The sequence below is a fragment of the Hylobates moloch genome, unplaced genomic scaffold, assembly GCF_009828535.3.
Source record: "Hylobates moloch isolate HMO894 unplaced genomic scaffold, HMol_V3 SCAFFOLD_2, whole genome shotgun sequence".
Lineage (NCBI taxonomy): Eukaryota > Metazoa > Chordata > Mammalia > Primates > Hylobatidae > Hylobates > Hylobates moloch.
This window is the reverse complement of record NW_026652277.1, coordinates 22654952-22668431: the sequence shown is the minus strand read 5'-3', so window position 1 is coordinate 22668431 and position 13480 is coordinate 22654952. Positions and strand designations below refer to the sequence as shown.

At 38.0% G+C, this 13480-nt stretch overlaps 1 protein-coding gene across 7 annotated transcripts in view; it reads right to left on the bottom strand.

Moving 5' to 3' along the window:
- ARMC3 (armadillo repeat containing 3) overlaps positions 1-13480 on the bottom strand; it is a 111783-nt gene that overhangs the window by 68805 nt on the left and 29498 nt on the right. For all 7 annotated transcript variants that reach the window (XM_032163441.2, XM_032163449.2, XM_058432244.1 and 4 more), the window contains 4 exons: positions 11519-11587; positions 11083-11258; positions 8588-8782; positions 2195-2378 (listed from right to left, as the gene is read on the bottom strand). In XM_032163441.2, coding sequence (XP_032019332.1) covers positions 2195-2378; positions 8588-8782; positions 11083-11258; positions 11519-11587 — 624 coding nt within the window. The remainder of the gene's footprint in view (positions 1-2194; positions 2379-8587; positions 8783-11082; positions 11259-11518; positions 11588-13480) is intronic.

The window sequence follows — 13480 nt, the reverse complement described above, 5'->3', positions numbered from 1 at the left end:
CTTGAGCCAGTCCCGAACACCACATCGCTGTTTCAGGGCACCTTCACATCTCACCTAGATTACTACAGCAACCCCCTTTTGGTCTTCTGTGTCTGGTCCTAAACATTTCCAATCTCTTCTCTACTTTGCAACACAAGTTCTCTTTCTTTAACAAGTGAAAATCTGTGATGTTCCCTCCCTTCTGAATAACTTCAGTGGCTCTTTGTTACCATTAAAATAAAGTCCAAAATCCTTAACTGGGCTTACAACATCCATGAGCACTGGGCTCCTCACCACGTCCATAGCCTGAGCGCTCAGTGTTCTGTGGCTTTCTGGTCATTAGCCATTCTGAAAACTTTCAGTTCTGGAACTTACCATGTTATCCCTCCTCTGGCTTTTATACACACTGTTCCTTCTCAGAACCGCTTCTCCTCCTCCATCCCATCTGAACCTTCTTTGATCGGACAATTTATCTTATTTACTCTAGGTCCTAGTTTGTTAATCACTGATTTCAGGAATATTTTTCTGATCCAGGTCTGTGCTGGGAACCTTCCTGGGTGATCCTGTGTTTCCATCATTAATCACTTTGAACACTGCATTGTGAGTGCCTGTTTACTTTCCTATTCTGGGTGAGAACTCAATAAGAAATCATGAGTAAATGAATATATACATTGTTCTGGAGAAGTTATAGTTCACTCAGAATCACTTAAGTAGGTCATTACAATGCCAGTAGTGGAACTAGTACTAGAACTCTAGTATCAGGAATTCTGTGCAGCATACTTTCCAGTACTATGGCACATGATGGGTAGGCATCATCAAACTCACCACCTCAAAATGAGTGAGAACAGACTGAGAATGAACCAGCCACATTTGATACATATAAATACTCTCCAAAGAGATGCCGAGATATGCAAACATTTCAGGTTTGACATTGTCCATGTCTCCCCATTTTACTTCTCTTTGGGTCTCAATTAGCTAAGAAGGACTAGAATAGAAGGAAGAGAGAACTGACCAGCTATAATAATGTCTAAGTTCCACTTGATATAATACTGTGTAAACCAACTTTTGCCAGTATTAAAAAACCTTGATTTCACAACCAGTCTCTCAAATAGGCATTTATAATATAACTCATGAGGCCCCTCTATGCACACTACATACTGGATGGTGAAATCTTGCTTCCTGCATTAAAGCTTTGTCCTGAAGAAATCCAGTGTGTGCTGAAAATGGAGTGTTTCCCATAGTATACATATAGATATACAGATGTGAGTATATATGTTTAGAATATAAATTACTTAAAATAGTCAATGCTGTCATCATTTATAAAAGTAGTGGTGCAGAAGGGGAAAAATAAGATCACATCTTTTATTAGATAAAAGACTCCAAATATACATAAATTAAAACTATAATTTCATCTGTGCTTGTGCTGTAATTAATCTCTCATATTTTACAGATTTATGTAAACATAACTTGTCACTGAAATGCAAATTGTATTATGTATATAGTATGAGCATATTTTTCACAGCTATGTAACATGGTGCTACTAGACTCCAGCTGAAACTTGAAAATTACTTTATAGATATTGTGAATGTGGATTTCTTCAATGCTCTCAGGTTCACAAACAATGCATACATTCTATATAATTCCAAATTCAAGCGAAACAAAGGCTTAAAACTTAATATAGAAATGAATTGTATTTTGAAAAATAGGATAATAAAATCATATTGAGTTCTTCATATCCCTGACAAATCTCTAACTCTTTGGAAGTAAGATGAGTTTGGACTTAAGTAGTAAATATAGCACTATTCTCAAACGGTTTTTTAAAAGCAGACAAATACTCTAGTGTTGGTTAGTACTAATAAAAATTGAGACAAGAGGAATTATATATGTTTTGTTTATATAAAATAAGACATGGCAGGGTGCAGTGGCTCATGCCTGTAACTCAGTCAAAGTAGACAGATCACTTGAGCCCAGGAGTTCTAGACTAGCCTGGGCAACATAGCAAAACCTTGTCTCTACAAAAAATACAAAAAATTAGCCAGGCATGGTGATGCATGCCTGTAGTCCCAGCTACTAGGAAGGCTGAGGTGGGAGAATCACTTGTAACCTGGGGAGGTTGAGGCTGCAGTGAGCTGTGATCACGCCACAGCACTCCAGCCTGAGAAATAGAGCGAGATCCTATCTTAAAATAAAAAAAATAAAATAAAATGAGACATACGATCATAAGCTGCTTTAGTAATGGCTTTTGCTGCATTCTTCTGAATATCAGGAATTGTAGAGTTTTCTGCAAATGACAGGAGCTTTTTAAGTCCCCCTGTCTGCTGAATCTGCACCATGGTATCCATGTCTTCAAGGCAATTGGCTATCACTGCAAGTGCTTCTATATGAAGGTCATTCAATTCCTAACAATAAAAGCAAATAGAACTTTAGAAAGTTGTACTAAAATGTACACTTCCCAAATTTGACTGCAAGAGGAAATAAAGTCAGTCAGAACACAAAGTAATGATTTTTATCGTGACAGAGGCCCCAGGGAACAGGAGTTCTGCTTATCAATGTAACATCACTCTTCTTGCCCATGTGCCCTGTCTTTTCTCCTTTCCCTTACTCCAAAATGTTTTACAGATAAAAAGTAATGCTAGGGAGGAAACTTCCAGAAATGGTAGTCAATGAAGTTGCTCATACAGTCTTCCACAAAAAACAATTTTGAAATCTGGAGAAAACATTTTTTGAAAAAGCAAGACAGAAGCTGATGAAAATATATACTTTAAAATAATTTGTGACTATAAGAGAAGTATTGCGAGTGTGTGGCCGTCTTGCCTGAGGAAATCTACTGAATCCCCATAGCCATGGAAAACTGCAGTTTTACCTAAATAGCTAGAAATGTAAAGGGGAAATCCCAAAAGTGAGAAATGCTCAGAAAGGATAATCCACCATCATGAAGGGAAGGAACTCACTTTCACAGCAAATACATTGTGGCCAATGTTCATGGAATTCACTGGTTTTACCATGTTGTCCACCATCCTGAAGCAGCTGGCTTGATAGAATGGCCTTTTGAAGACTCAGTTACAGCACCAGCTAGGTGGCAATACCTTGCAGGGCTTGGGCAAGGTTTTCCAGAATGCTGTATATGCTCTCAATCAGTGTCTACCATATGGTGCCGTTTCACCCATAGCCAGGATTTGTGGGTCCAGGAAGCGTAAACATCACCCAAGGATTTTGCATCCTCTTCTAGGGTAAGCATTGGGAAATATTTGGTTGTATATAGGATAGTTGTATCATGTTAGGTAAAAGTATGATCTCATTATTGTCTGAAGATTATGATTTAAGAGGTATATGGGTACCAAATTGACAAGGAGAAAACTTGTGATGAATTTTTATCTAGGCCACAGTACCCAGATATTTGGCCAAATACTATTCTAGATGTTCCTGTGAAAGTACTTTTTACATGAGATTAATGTTTAAAACAGACTTTGAGTAAAGCAGATTACCCTCCATGATATGGGTGGACCTCATCTAATCAGTTGAAGGCCTTAATAGAACAAGACGGATCTATCTAGCCACAGAGGGAATCCTGCCAGTACAGCACCCCTGGACTCGAATTACAACATTTCTCTGGGTCTTCAGCCTACTGGTCTAACCTGTGGATTTTGGACTTGCCAAGCCTCCAAAATAACATGAGCCAATTCCTTAAAGCAACTACCCACCTCCACCCCCCAATACACATCCATTGATATGGTTTGGCTCTGTGTCCTCACCCAAATATCTCAAATTGTGATCTCTAGGCAAATTAAGTAACATAATCCCCATGTGTCAAGGGAGGGACCTGATGGGAGGTGATTGGATCATGGGATCAGTTCCCCCATGCTGTTCTCATGACAGTGAGTGAGTTCTTATGAGATCTGATGGTTTTATAAGTGTTTGACAGTTCCTCCTTCACATGCTCATCTGCTGCCATGTAAGATGAACCTGTTTCCCCTTCGGCTATGATTGTAAGTTTCCTGAGGCCTCCTCATCCACTAGGATCTGTGAGTCAATTAAACCTCTTTTCTTTATAAATGACCCAGTCTCGGGCAGTTCTTTATAGCAGTGTAAAAATGGACTAATACACCCATATACACATGCACACGTACAATATCCATGCATCCTGTTGGTTCTATTTCTCTAGAGAACTCTAATGTAGGGTATAACCTAAAATATGAGTATAAACTATGCCCAGACCTCTGGCTGACTACTAAACTATACATGCATGGAGGAGACCCCAGGGACCCTGGTGAAAATAAACAGGCGAGGACTAGAAAGCATATCTTATCCTTGAAGAGGGAGCTGTGCTAGGTGAAACTGATTAATCTACTACTTTTAAATACAGTGCATTCCTCAATCCATGTGCAGCTCATTTGGCAGAATGCTGAAACCTTACTGGTCTGAGGTGTCAGAGGTCAGAGCCTGAGACTGACAGAGGAGCCACAGGTGACCACCAAACTGTAGAAGCTCTGGGGAGACCTCCATGGAGTCGGGCTAAAAACAGCAGCAACTAGAAACTGTAAGAACTGAGCAGAGATACCAGCTGCACCACTAGAGAGACAAAGTGTGTAGCTCACCGCCTAGTAGAGCAAAATAGCCACAATCGTCAGAAGGACACAACAGAATCTGGAATCACTAGAAAGTATTATATACAATGCTCATTCTTAACCATGCAAAGAAGAAACAGGAAAGTGTGACTCAAAGTCAGAAAAAAGTCAGTCAACAGAAATCTACTCTGATAGGGCCAGATGTTGGTGAATTAAGTAATTAAAGACTTTAAAGCAGCTATGATAAATATGTTCGCAGAGGAAAGCTCAATAGAGAAATGAAACTTCAAACATGGAAATTTAAGACTTGAAAAGTACAAAAACTAGAAAGAAAAATTCACTAGGTGGACTAAACGGCATATTAGAGATGCCAAAAGAATCACATAAATTGAATAGAGATCAAAAGACGTTATTTAATCTAAAAAAAATTGAAGAAAAATGAGCAGAGCCTTAGAGTCTTGTAAAATATCAAGCAAGACAACATATATGTAATTGGGTTCCAGAGGGAGAGAAGGAATAGAATAAATATTTGCATAAATAAGGACTGAAACATTCCATGATTGGCAGAAAACACTAATTTACAGATCTAAGAAGGTCAAGCACCCCAAGCAGGATATATAATTGTATCATTTCCATGCAGAAAGCCAAACACAAACAGCAAAGTGTTGAAAGCAGCCAAAGAAAAGTGACACATCATGTACAGGAAAATAGTTAAGCTTAATGGCTGAATTTTCATCAGAAATACTGCCATTCAGAAGAAATTTTAAAATGCTAAAAAAAAAAAAAAAAAAAAAACTAGCAGCCAAGAATTTTGTATCAAGCAAAAATATCTTTCCAAAATTAAAGGCAAAAGGAAGCCACTTCCAGATAAATTTAAAAGACAGAATTTATGCCATTATATTTACACTATAAGAAATGCTAAATGAGGTTCTTCAGGTTGAAGGGAAATGACCTTGACGACAACATGGATCTCCAGGAAAAAATGAAAAGCATCAGAAATCATACATATGTGAGTAAATATAAAATACTAAATATTGATGGATAGATGAATATATGGATAGGTATTACACAAACACATATGAATATATAATCCTTAATATCTTAAGGACACATGATATAGGACTCTTCAAAACAAAAATTATTACACTGTATTGTTGGGTTTGTGATGGACACAGATATAAAATATGTAACAATATTAAGAATAGGAAAAGTAGAGATACATTGTTAAAAGGTTCTAGTATTTTACTTGAAGTAGTTCAATATTAACTCTAGACTATTATAAGTTAAAGTTAACTTGCGTATTGTAATCACTATAGCAACCACTAAACATAGAACAAAGAAATATAGCAAAAAAGCCAAGAGAGGAATTAAAATGTAACACTAAAAAAACCCTACAGGGGCCGGGTGGGTATGGTGGCTCATGCCTGTAGTCCCAGTACTTTGGGAAGCCAAGGCGGGAGGATCACCTGAGGTTAGGAGTTCGAGACCAGCCTGGCCAACATGGTGAAACCCCCCTCCACCCCTAGCAAAAATACAAAAATTAGCTGGATGTGGTGGCACATGCCTGTAATCCCAGCTAGTTGGGAGGCTGAGTAGGAGAATCACTTGAACCCAGGAGGTGGAAATTGCAGTGAGCAGAGATCGTGCCACTGCACTCCAGCCTGGGTGACAGAGCAAGACTCCATCTCAAAAAAAAAAAAAAAAAAAAAACCACTACAAAAGGCAGGAAGAGAGGAACTGTGGAATTAAACAGATCAGACAAATATAAATGGGAAGCTTAACTATAACCAAATCAATAATCATATGATAATTGAAAACTAATCAAAAGGTAATTAAGTGGAAACTGACATATTAATATGTGTTCAATCCATATACATATATTATCTCTTTAGTTCCTTTTAAAAAGTTTTATATTTTTCAGTGTATAGATTTTGCAAAAATTCTGATAAATTTATCTCCATGTAGTTCATATTTTAGGAATGTATTATAAGTTCAATTGTACTTTTTCTTTCGCTGTTTTGTTCATTGCTCACATATAGAAATATAAATTTTTATGTATTGAACTTTCATCCTGTGACCTCGATAGAACTATTTATTAGTTCTAGTCAGTTTCTGTAGTCTTCTTAGGATTTTCTGTATAAATGGTCATGCAATCTGAATAAATAACAGATGCAATCTGTGAATAAATACAGTTTTACGTCTTCCTTTCCAGTTTGTTAGTCTTTTTTTTTTTTTTTTTTTTTTTTTTTTGTGTGTGTGAGACAGAGTCTCGCCCTGTTGCCAGGCTGGAGAGCAGTGGTGCGATCCTCCGACTCCTGGGTTCAAGTGATTCTTCTGCCTCAGCCTCCCAAGTAGCTGGGATTACAGGCACGTGCCACCATACCCAGCTAATTTTTGTATTTTTAGTAGAGACGGGGTTTCACCATGTTGGCCAAGATGGTCTCGATCTCCTGACCTTGTGAACCACCCACCTCAGCCTCCCAAAGTGCTGGGATTACAGATGTGAGCCACTGCGTCTGGCCCCAGTTTGTTAGTCTTTTGTGTCATTTATTTATTTATTTGGGCTTATTGCCCTGGTTCCAACCTCCAGGACAATGCTGAATAAAAATTATGGGAGCAGACACCTGTGCCTTGTACCTACTCTTAGGTGAGGATGTGGAGAAGCATTTTTATTTTTCACTCTCTATATTTTTGTGTTCTTTGAATTTTTCCCACTGGAATATATACATAGATACATACCAGTTCTTAAAAAACCTGTCTCACATATTTCCTAGCTCTAACCATAGGCAAGTTATTCAACCTCTTTGAGAGGCATTTTTCTTATTTGTATAATAGGATTAATGCTATAATAGGTATATATGATTATATATGTAGTGATAGAATTATTATCAATACTTTCATTTTATAGATAAAAATACCATCACATTCCTCAATGAATTACAAATTTAATAAAATCACAATGCCTGCCACCTAGTAGGTGCTTCCATCCCCTTTCCTAATTAAAAGAAGACAGGTAAAATATCAGATAGGTGAGAATACTATGGCATATCAGATAAACCCTGTGGTTAGTCACTTTCTACCTGTGTGACATGAGGCAAATTAAGTAACATTTCTGGTTTCAGTTCCCCTTTTAAAAAACAGGATAAAATGTTTACTATATAGTGTTACTAGGATTTTGCATCACAAGTGTAATTATAGGGGATCACATATGGGATCCACAAATCAAAGGCAGGTAGGTCCACATGGCTGGGAACATGCTTGTGCCATCGCTGCTCTTTTATATTGTACTTCATTTTCCCAGTGCTGTATCATCAAACTGAGTTCTCGTTTTTTTAGAAAAAAATTTAACAATTGGATAGTTTGAAACAGAATACAAAGTTATTACTCCGTTTTACTCCTTCAATATGTTCCTATCTCTGGAATTTCTAAGAGGTACTTCAAGTAGATTTCTGTTATTAGAATTAATTTACTAAATATTAAAGTAGGGATACTGGATCTGAAATCTGTTTATTACTGTTTCACTAAGGAATTAGTGGCTAAAGACACAGGACACATTCAGAAGAGATCTGAACCACTCAAGTCAATTAAAAGGTTTTCAATAAACTGCTAGATGAGTTTTTGTAACCAGGAGATCTCAGAAGGCACAGATATTCTTAAAGTTCAATTCTTAAGGAGCTTATTAGCAACTATGAACATTTAGCTCCAATATTATTAAAATGTATCTAGAAGGTAAATTACGCTTCTGCTTTATCCCAGAGAAAACCATAATGAAGGTTAAAAGACTCACCCTAGGTGTTTCAGGAAATCAAGACGAAGATCATAGACAAGAATTTAAAATTCTTAAGTCTGCTAAGCTAGAAGACTTTTAAAATTAGTTTATAATGGCCTCCACAATTAGCCTCATTTAAGCAGGCCAATAAACTTTATGTAGCAATATGCAAATTAATCCATTACACTTAATACATGTTAAATAAAATTTCACTTTTAAACATTTGGGAGAGATACATTTCCTCATAGAGGGTGGAATGAATGAAACTAAATACCTTAGTTTCTAGGATCTTAATAAGATGGTCCAATCCTTGATTGTCTCTTAGAATTGTTCGAGACTCCTTATCATTTGTAATAACACCTAAGGCTTTGAGAGCCAACAACTGAATCACTGGATATTCTGACTTCAAGAGATCTAAGATAGGAGGTATTGCATTTAGTTCTTGAAGTGTAGTTCGACACTGAAAATCCTGCCACAAAATACAGATGATCAAAACACTTTTTTTAAGCAAAATACATTCTCAAGAATGGAGAAGTTCTGTTTTCTAACACAAGAACGTAAGTTATAATTTTCCCATCTTTTATTCCAGATTCCCTTCCAAAATAACTCACAAAAATAAGAAATCTTTCAATTGACAACACCAAAATTTATTTTAACTGTAATATGTAGACATTGTCTACAACAGAAAATATACACGATCTATGACTTTTGTAGTATCTATTGTTTATTATACAGCAAATTCTGATTAAACAGCATTATAATAAAATCTATGCATAATGAAAATCTTTTCACACTTGAATATACTGCTTCAAATAGTAATTAATACAATGAAATGGCATTGATTCCTTATTATCTCATTCAAATGGATTGTTTATGAAATACCTATTAGCATGCAGTACTGTTGACAGGCCCTCTGCATGCAAATTTACAGCAGGTTTATTCAGATACATGACCTTTATTTAAGACATTTACACAATCAAGGGGTCATTGTAATCTAGACAATTGTTGTGCCTGTATGTCTATGATTCTGTGTGAGTGAAGAAGTGGGTGGTTGGGGGAGTGTAAAACAAGCCAAGAAGCCATGAAAAGCTCCCAAACTCTTTTAAGACATTACACCTTTAGTCAAAACATGGTAAATATAAAATAGTACTAAAGGTGGAAAAGGCTCCAATTATAGCTTAGCTTTCCCCTGTCCATCCTTCAATTGATCGCTAATATTCAGCTTCCTTTAGACACAATTGTAGGTTGCTTTTTGTCATGGGTTGAATTGTGTTCCCCCAAACTGTATGTTGAAGTCTTAACCCCAGTACCTCATAATGTGACCTTACTGAAAACAAGGTCATTGCAGATATAATTAGTTAAGATGAGGTCATCCTGGAGTAAGGTGGGCCCTTAGTGGTGTCCTTGTACAATTGGTGTCCTTAGGAGAGAGAGATGACAGAGGGAGAGCTTGCTGGGATGCAGCCACAAGCCAAGGGACACCACCAATGGATGGCCACTCCATGAAGCTGGGAAGAGGAAAGGAAGGGTCCTATCTGGTCTCAGTGGGGACGTGGTCCTACTGACACCTTGATTTTGGACTTCTGGCCTCCAGAACTGTGTCTGTAGTTTTAAGCCACCTAATTTGTAGTACTTTGTTACAGCAGCCCTAGGAAACTAATACACAGTTTTTAGCCAGTACTGCTGTTAAGAATTGTGGAGGTAATCATTTTGATTTCTTCTTGATTAAGACAATAGGGAAATATTGCTCTAAGGAGTCTTGGGATTTAAAACACCAACACACCTACAGGAATATTTAATCAAGTAGGTAAAGCCAAAGTGACCGGAGAAGGGAAAAGAGGGGCTGAGCTTCTTTTTAAGGGTGTCTTTTTTAGGGAGGTGGGGGTGAGGGTGAAACCAGTCCTGTTGAGTAGCAACGGCATGCTGGGCCAGGAATTTTGCTTTTGCTGCCTTTTGACGTGAGCCTATTTGTCTCTCTTTGCCTGAATACGTTGCCTCTCCATTAATCCTCTTCTTCACTCTTGTTTTGGTATCTCCTCATTCCCTACTCTATTAATGGCCATTTAAAAGTTGCGTCTTTCCAATTTCAGGTGATCTAAAGCTCATCAAATGGGCATGCTAATTGTTAAGGAATCTAAGCAGCAGAGAAGGCTGTTCAAAGTGTCAGGAAGCTGACCTGCTGTGGGAGTGAGGGTGTGTGTGTGTGTGTGTGTGTGTTCCAGGGGTGGGGGTGCAAAAGACAGGACTGTAGGGGAGGGGAAGGTTGGCAGTTTCTTTCTGTGACAAAGGAAAACAGCACAGTGAGGTAGCATCTTGCTATTGTGGGCAATGACTTCTGTCCTGCATACTCAAATCACTAGATTTTTAGCAACAAATAAGCCTAAACCAAAATCTCAGTACATTGAATAGGGTATATATTACATCCAATGTGCTTAGACCACCAGGGTTCAATTAATAGTAACTGCGCAGGTTCCACATATTAGATTTCCTGTTTCAAAAGAAGTACATTTTATTTGCATGCCATTCTATTCTTTAAAAACAAATACATTTCCAAAATACTTTTTCACAGGAGACGATGACTTACAAAATGTGAAAATTGAAAGATATCTACATTAAGCTTCCATTATTTTTTTCTCTGAATGATAAATACCAGTAACAAGAAGATCTGATGATGCAAAACTGGTGAGTTTTTACTTTTTTCTATTTTTAATGGTAAGATAAATTCTAAAATCAGCTTTCGTCAGAACACTTTTTAGAAATTAATCTCACCTGCACCAAGTTGTAAATGCATTCCATAGAATTCTTCTTTACATCCGGGTCGGGGCTACTCAGTAGTCTGATGAGTGGCTCTAATCCCCCATGTTCAAATATTTGCACTTTACTGGTGTACTCTGCAGACATGTTTGCTAGACAAAGACTAGCAAACTCATGGATAACTACTTCTTCTGTGTATCAAAAATAAATAACACAAGTATGCCAACTGCTTATTATTCAGCCACTACTTTAAAATATGCTTTGGAAACCAAAGCTCCGCAAATTGTATCTTGCTTAAAGCTCACCTCTTTTATAAACTCAAAATTGAGCTGTGGTTTGAGAGATTTTAATAACACTTTACAATATTTCATGAGTGATTTTCAATATGTAGTTTAATCAAGTGTAAAAAACCAGTTCCATTTTTTAAAACAGGTATAGAATGCAAAGTTACCTTCTGGAGCAAGCTGGGCAATGACAGAATTCATGACATCTAACTCCCTTAACAATTTTTTAACATCATCTACAAAGGAAGAAACAGAATATTGATGTTTATTAATAATAATAATAGGCCGGGTGTGGTGGCTCATGCCTGTAATCCCAGCACTTTGAAAGGCTGGGCGGGGGGGAATTACTTGAGGTCAGGAGTTCGAGACCAGCCTGGCCAACATGGCGAAACCCCTACGCTACTAAAAATAACGAAAATTAGCCAGGTATGGTGGCTTGTATCTGTAATCCCAGCTACTTGGGAGGCTGAGGCAGGAGAATCGCTTGGATCTGGGAGGCAGAGGTTGCAGTGAGCTGAGGTCACGTTGCTGTACTCTAGCCTGGGCAACAGAGTGAGACCCTGTCTCAAAATAATAATACTGATAATGGTAGTATCTACTGAACAGTCCCTTATGAGACAGGTAATATTATTATCTCATTTTACAGACAAGGAAATTGAGGCTCAAAACCATAAAGCAAGTGGTGGGGTAGGTTTCACACCTAGGTGGGGCCAACCCCACACATTCTCTAGCCTGCTTATATTCCTCGATCATGAGCTGTATTTCCTTCTAAGACACCAGAAACAACCATAAAAGTGCAAAGTGTGCCTAGAACACACATCAGAAGAGTTGAGTCACTGTGCCCTACATTTATTGTGTAATAGTAATCTGTGTGTGTGTGTGTGTGTGTGTGTTGCTGGGAGGGTATTTTTAAATTCTGATTTTAATAAATTTTGTACAGAATGCAAGTAAGAATTACCCAGCCTATTTTAATTAATACATCTTGATTGCTTACATTCAATTTGATTATTAGAAATGCCAAAAATGCTTAAAAATAAGTATATTGACTGTTTTAAAGTGTATTTTTATACTATTTTTGTCAGCCTAATTAAAGCTAGACAGGTATGCCTGTGTGCAGGGCTCTAATCTCAGTTCCATTACTAACCACCTGCATGACTTTGGGCAAATAAACTAATGCTTTGAGATATCTATCCTACTTTTAAAATAAAGAGTTGCATAAGACGTATTACAAAGGTTTGTGTGTGTGTTTTTGTTTTGAGACAGGGTTTCGCTCTGTCACCCAGGCTGGGGTGCAGTGGTGTGGTCATGGCTCACTGCAGCCTCAATCTCCTGACCTCAAGCAATCCTCCCACCTCAGCCTCCCAAAGTGCTGGGATTATAGGCATGAGCCACCATGCCTGGCCACAAAATATTTTTGTTTCTCAAATTCAATGGTATGTGAGTAGAGTAAAACATAAGAAATAAAAAAATCTTCCCTTTTCTGGTTATAATTTTCCTTTTTTTGTTTTTAGTTAAACATTCATTATGATACTAACATAGAATGGTTACACAGATAATCTTTGTGATAAATTTAGGAAGGCCCATAATTCAACTGAGTACTGCCTTATTTAACTTCTGTATGCCTCTGTTACCTCAGATGTAAAGGGAATAATAATAGTACCTACCTCACAGGGCTGTTAGATAGGATTAATTGATTTAATATATCAATTGCACTTAGCACAGTGCCTGGCCCCTTGTCAGTGTATGTAAGTGTTAACTAGTATTATCATAGTCTAAGTTGGTGGGACATGCACTCCGCCATGACTGTCCTCATCCTGTTGCCATCTCCGGGAACACTCCCAGGCCCCTGCCTTACAGCACGACTACCATCAGAGCTCCCAAAGTCACTGCCTTCCACTGATTCCTCGCACTGGGCCCCATCTGCTTCCAGCACCGCAGCGGCCCGCAAATGCAGTCTCTGTAGCTGATAATGGCACAGACGCCACACAAAACCGCCCTTCCACGTCTCTCCCCAACTTCCACTCATAACTCATAACTGTCCCTGAACACACTCATACCACAATCCCTCCTGGACAAGGAATAAGGAGGCCTCACTGTCATCACATGGGGTCCAGGGAAAATGGCAGGGG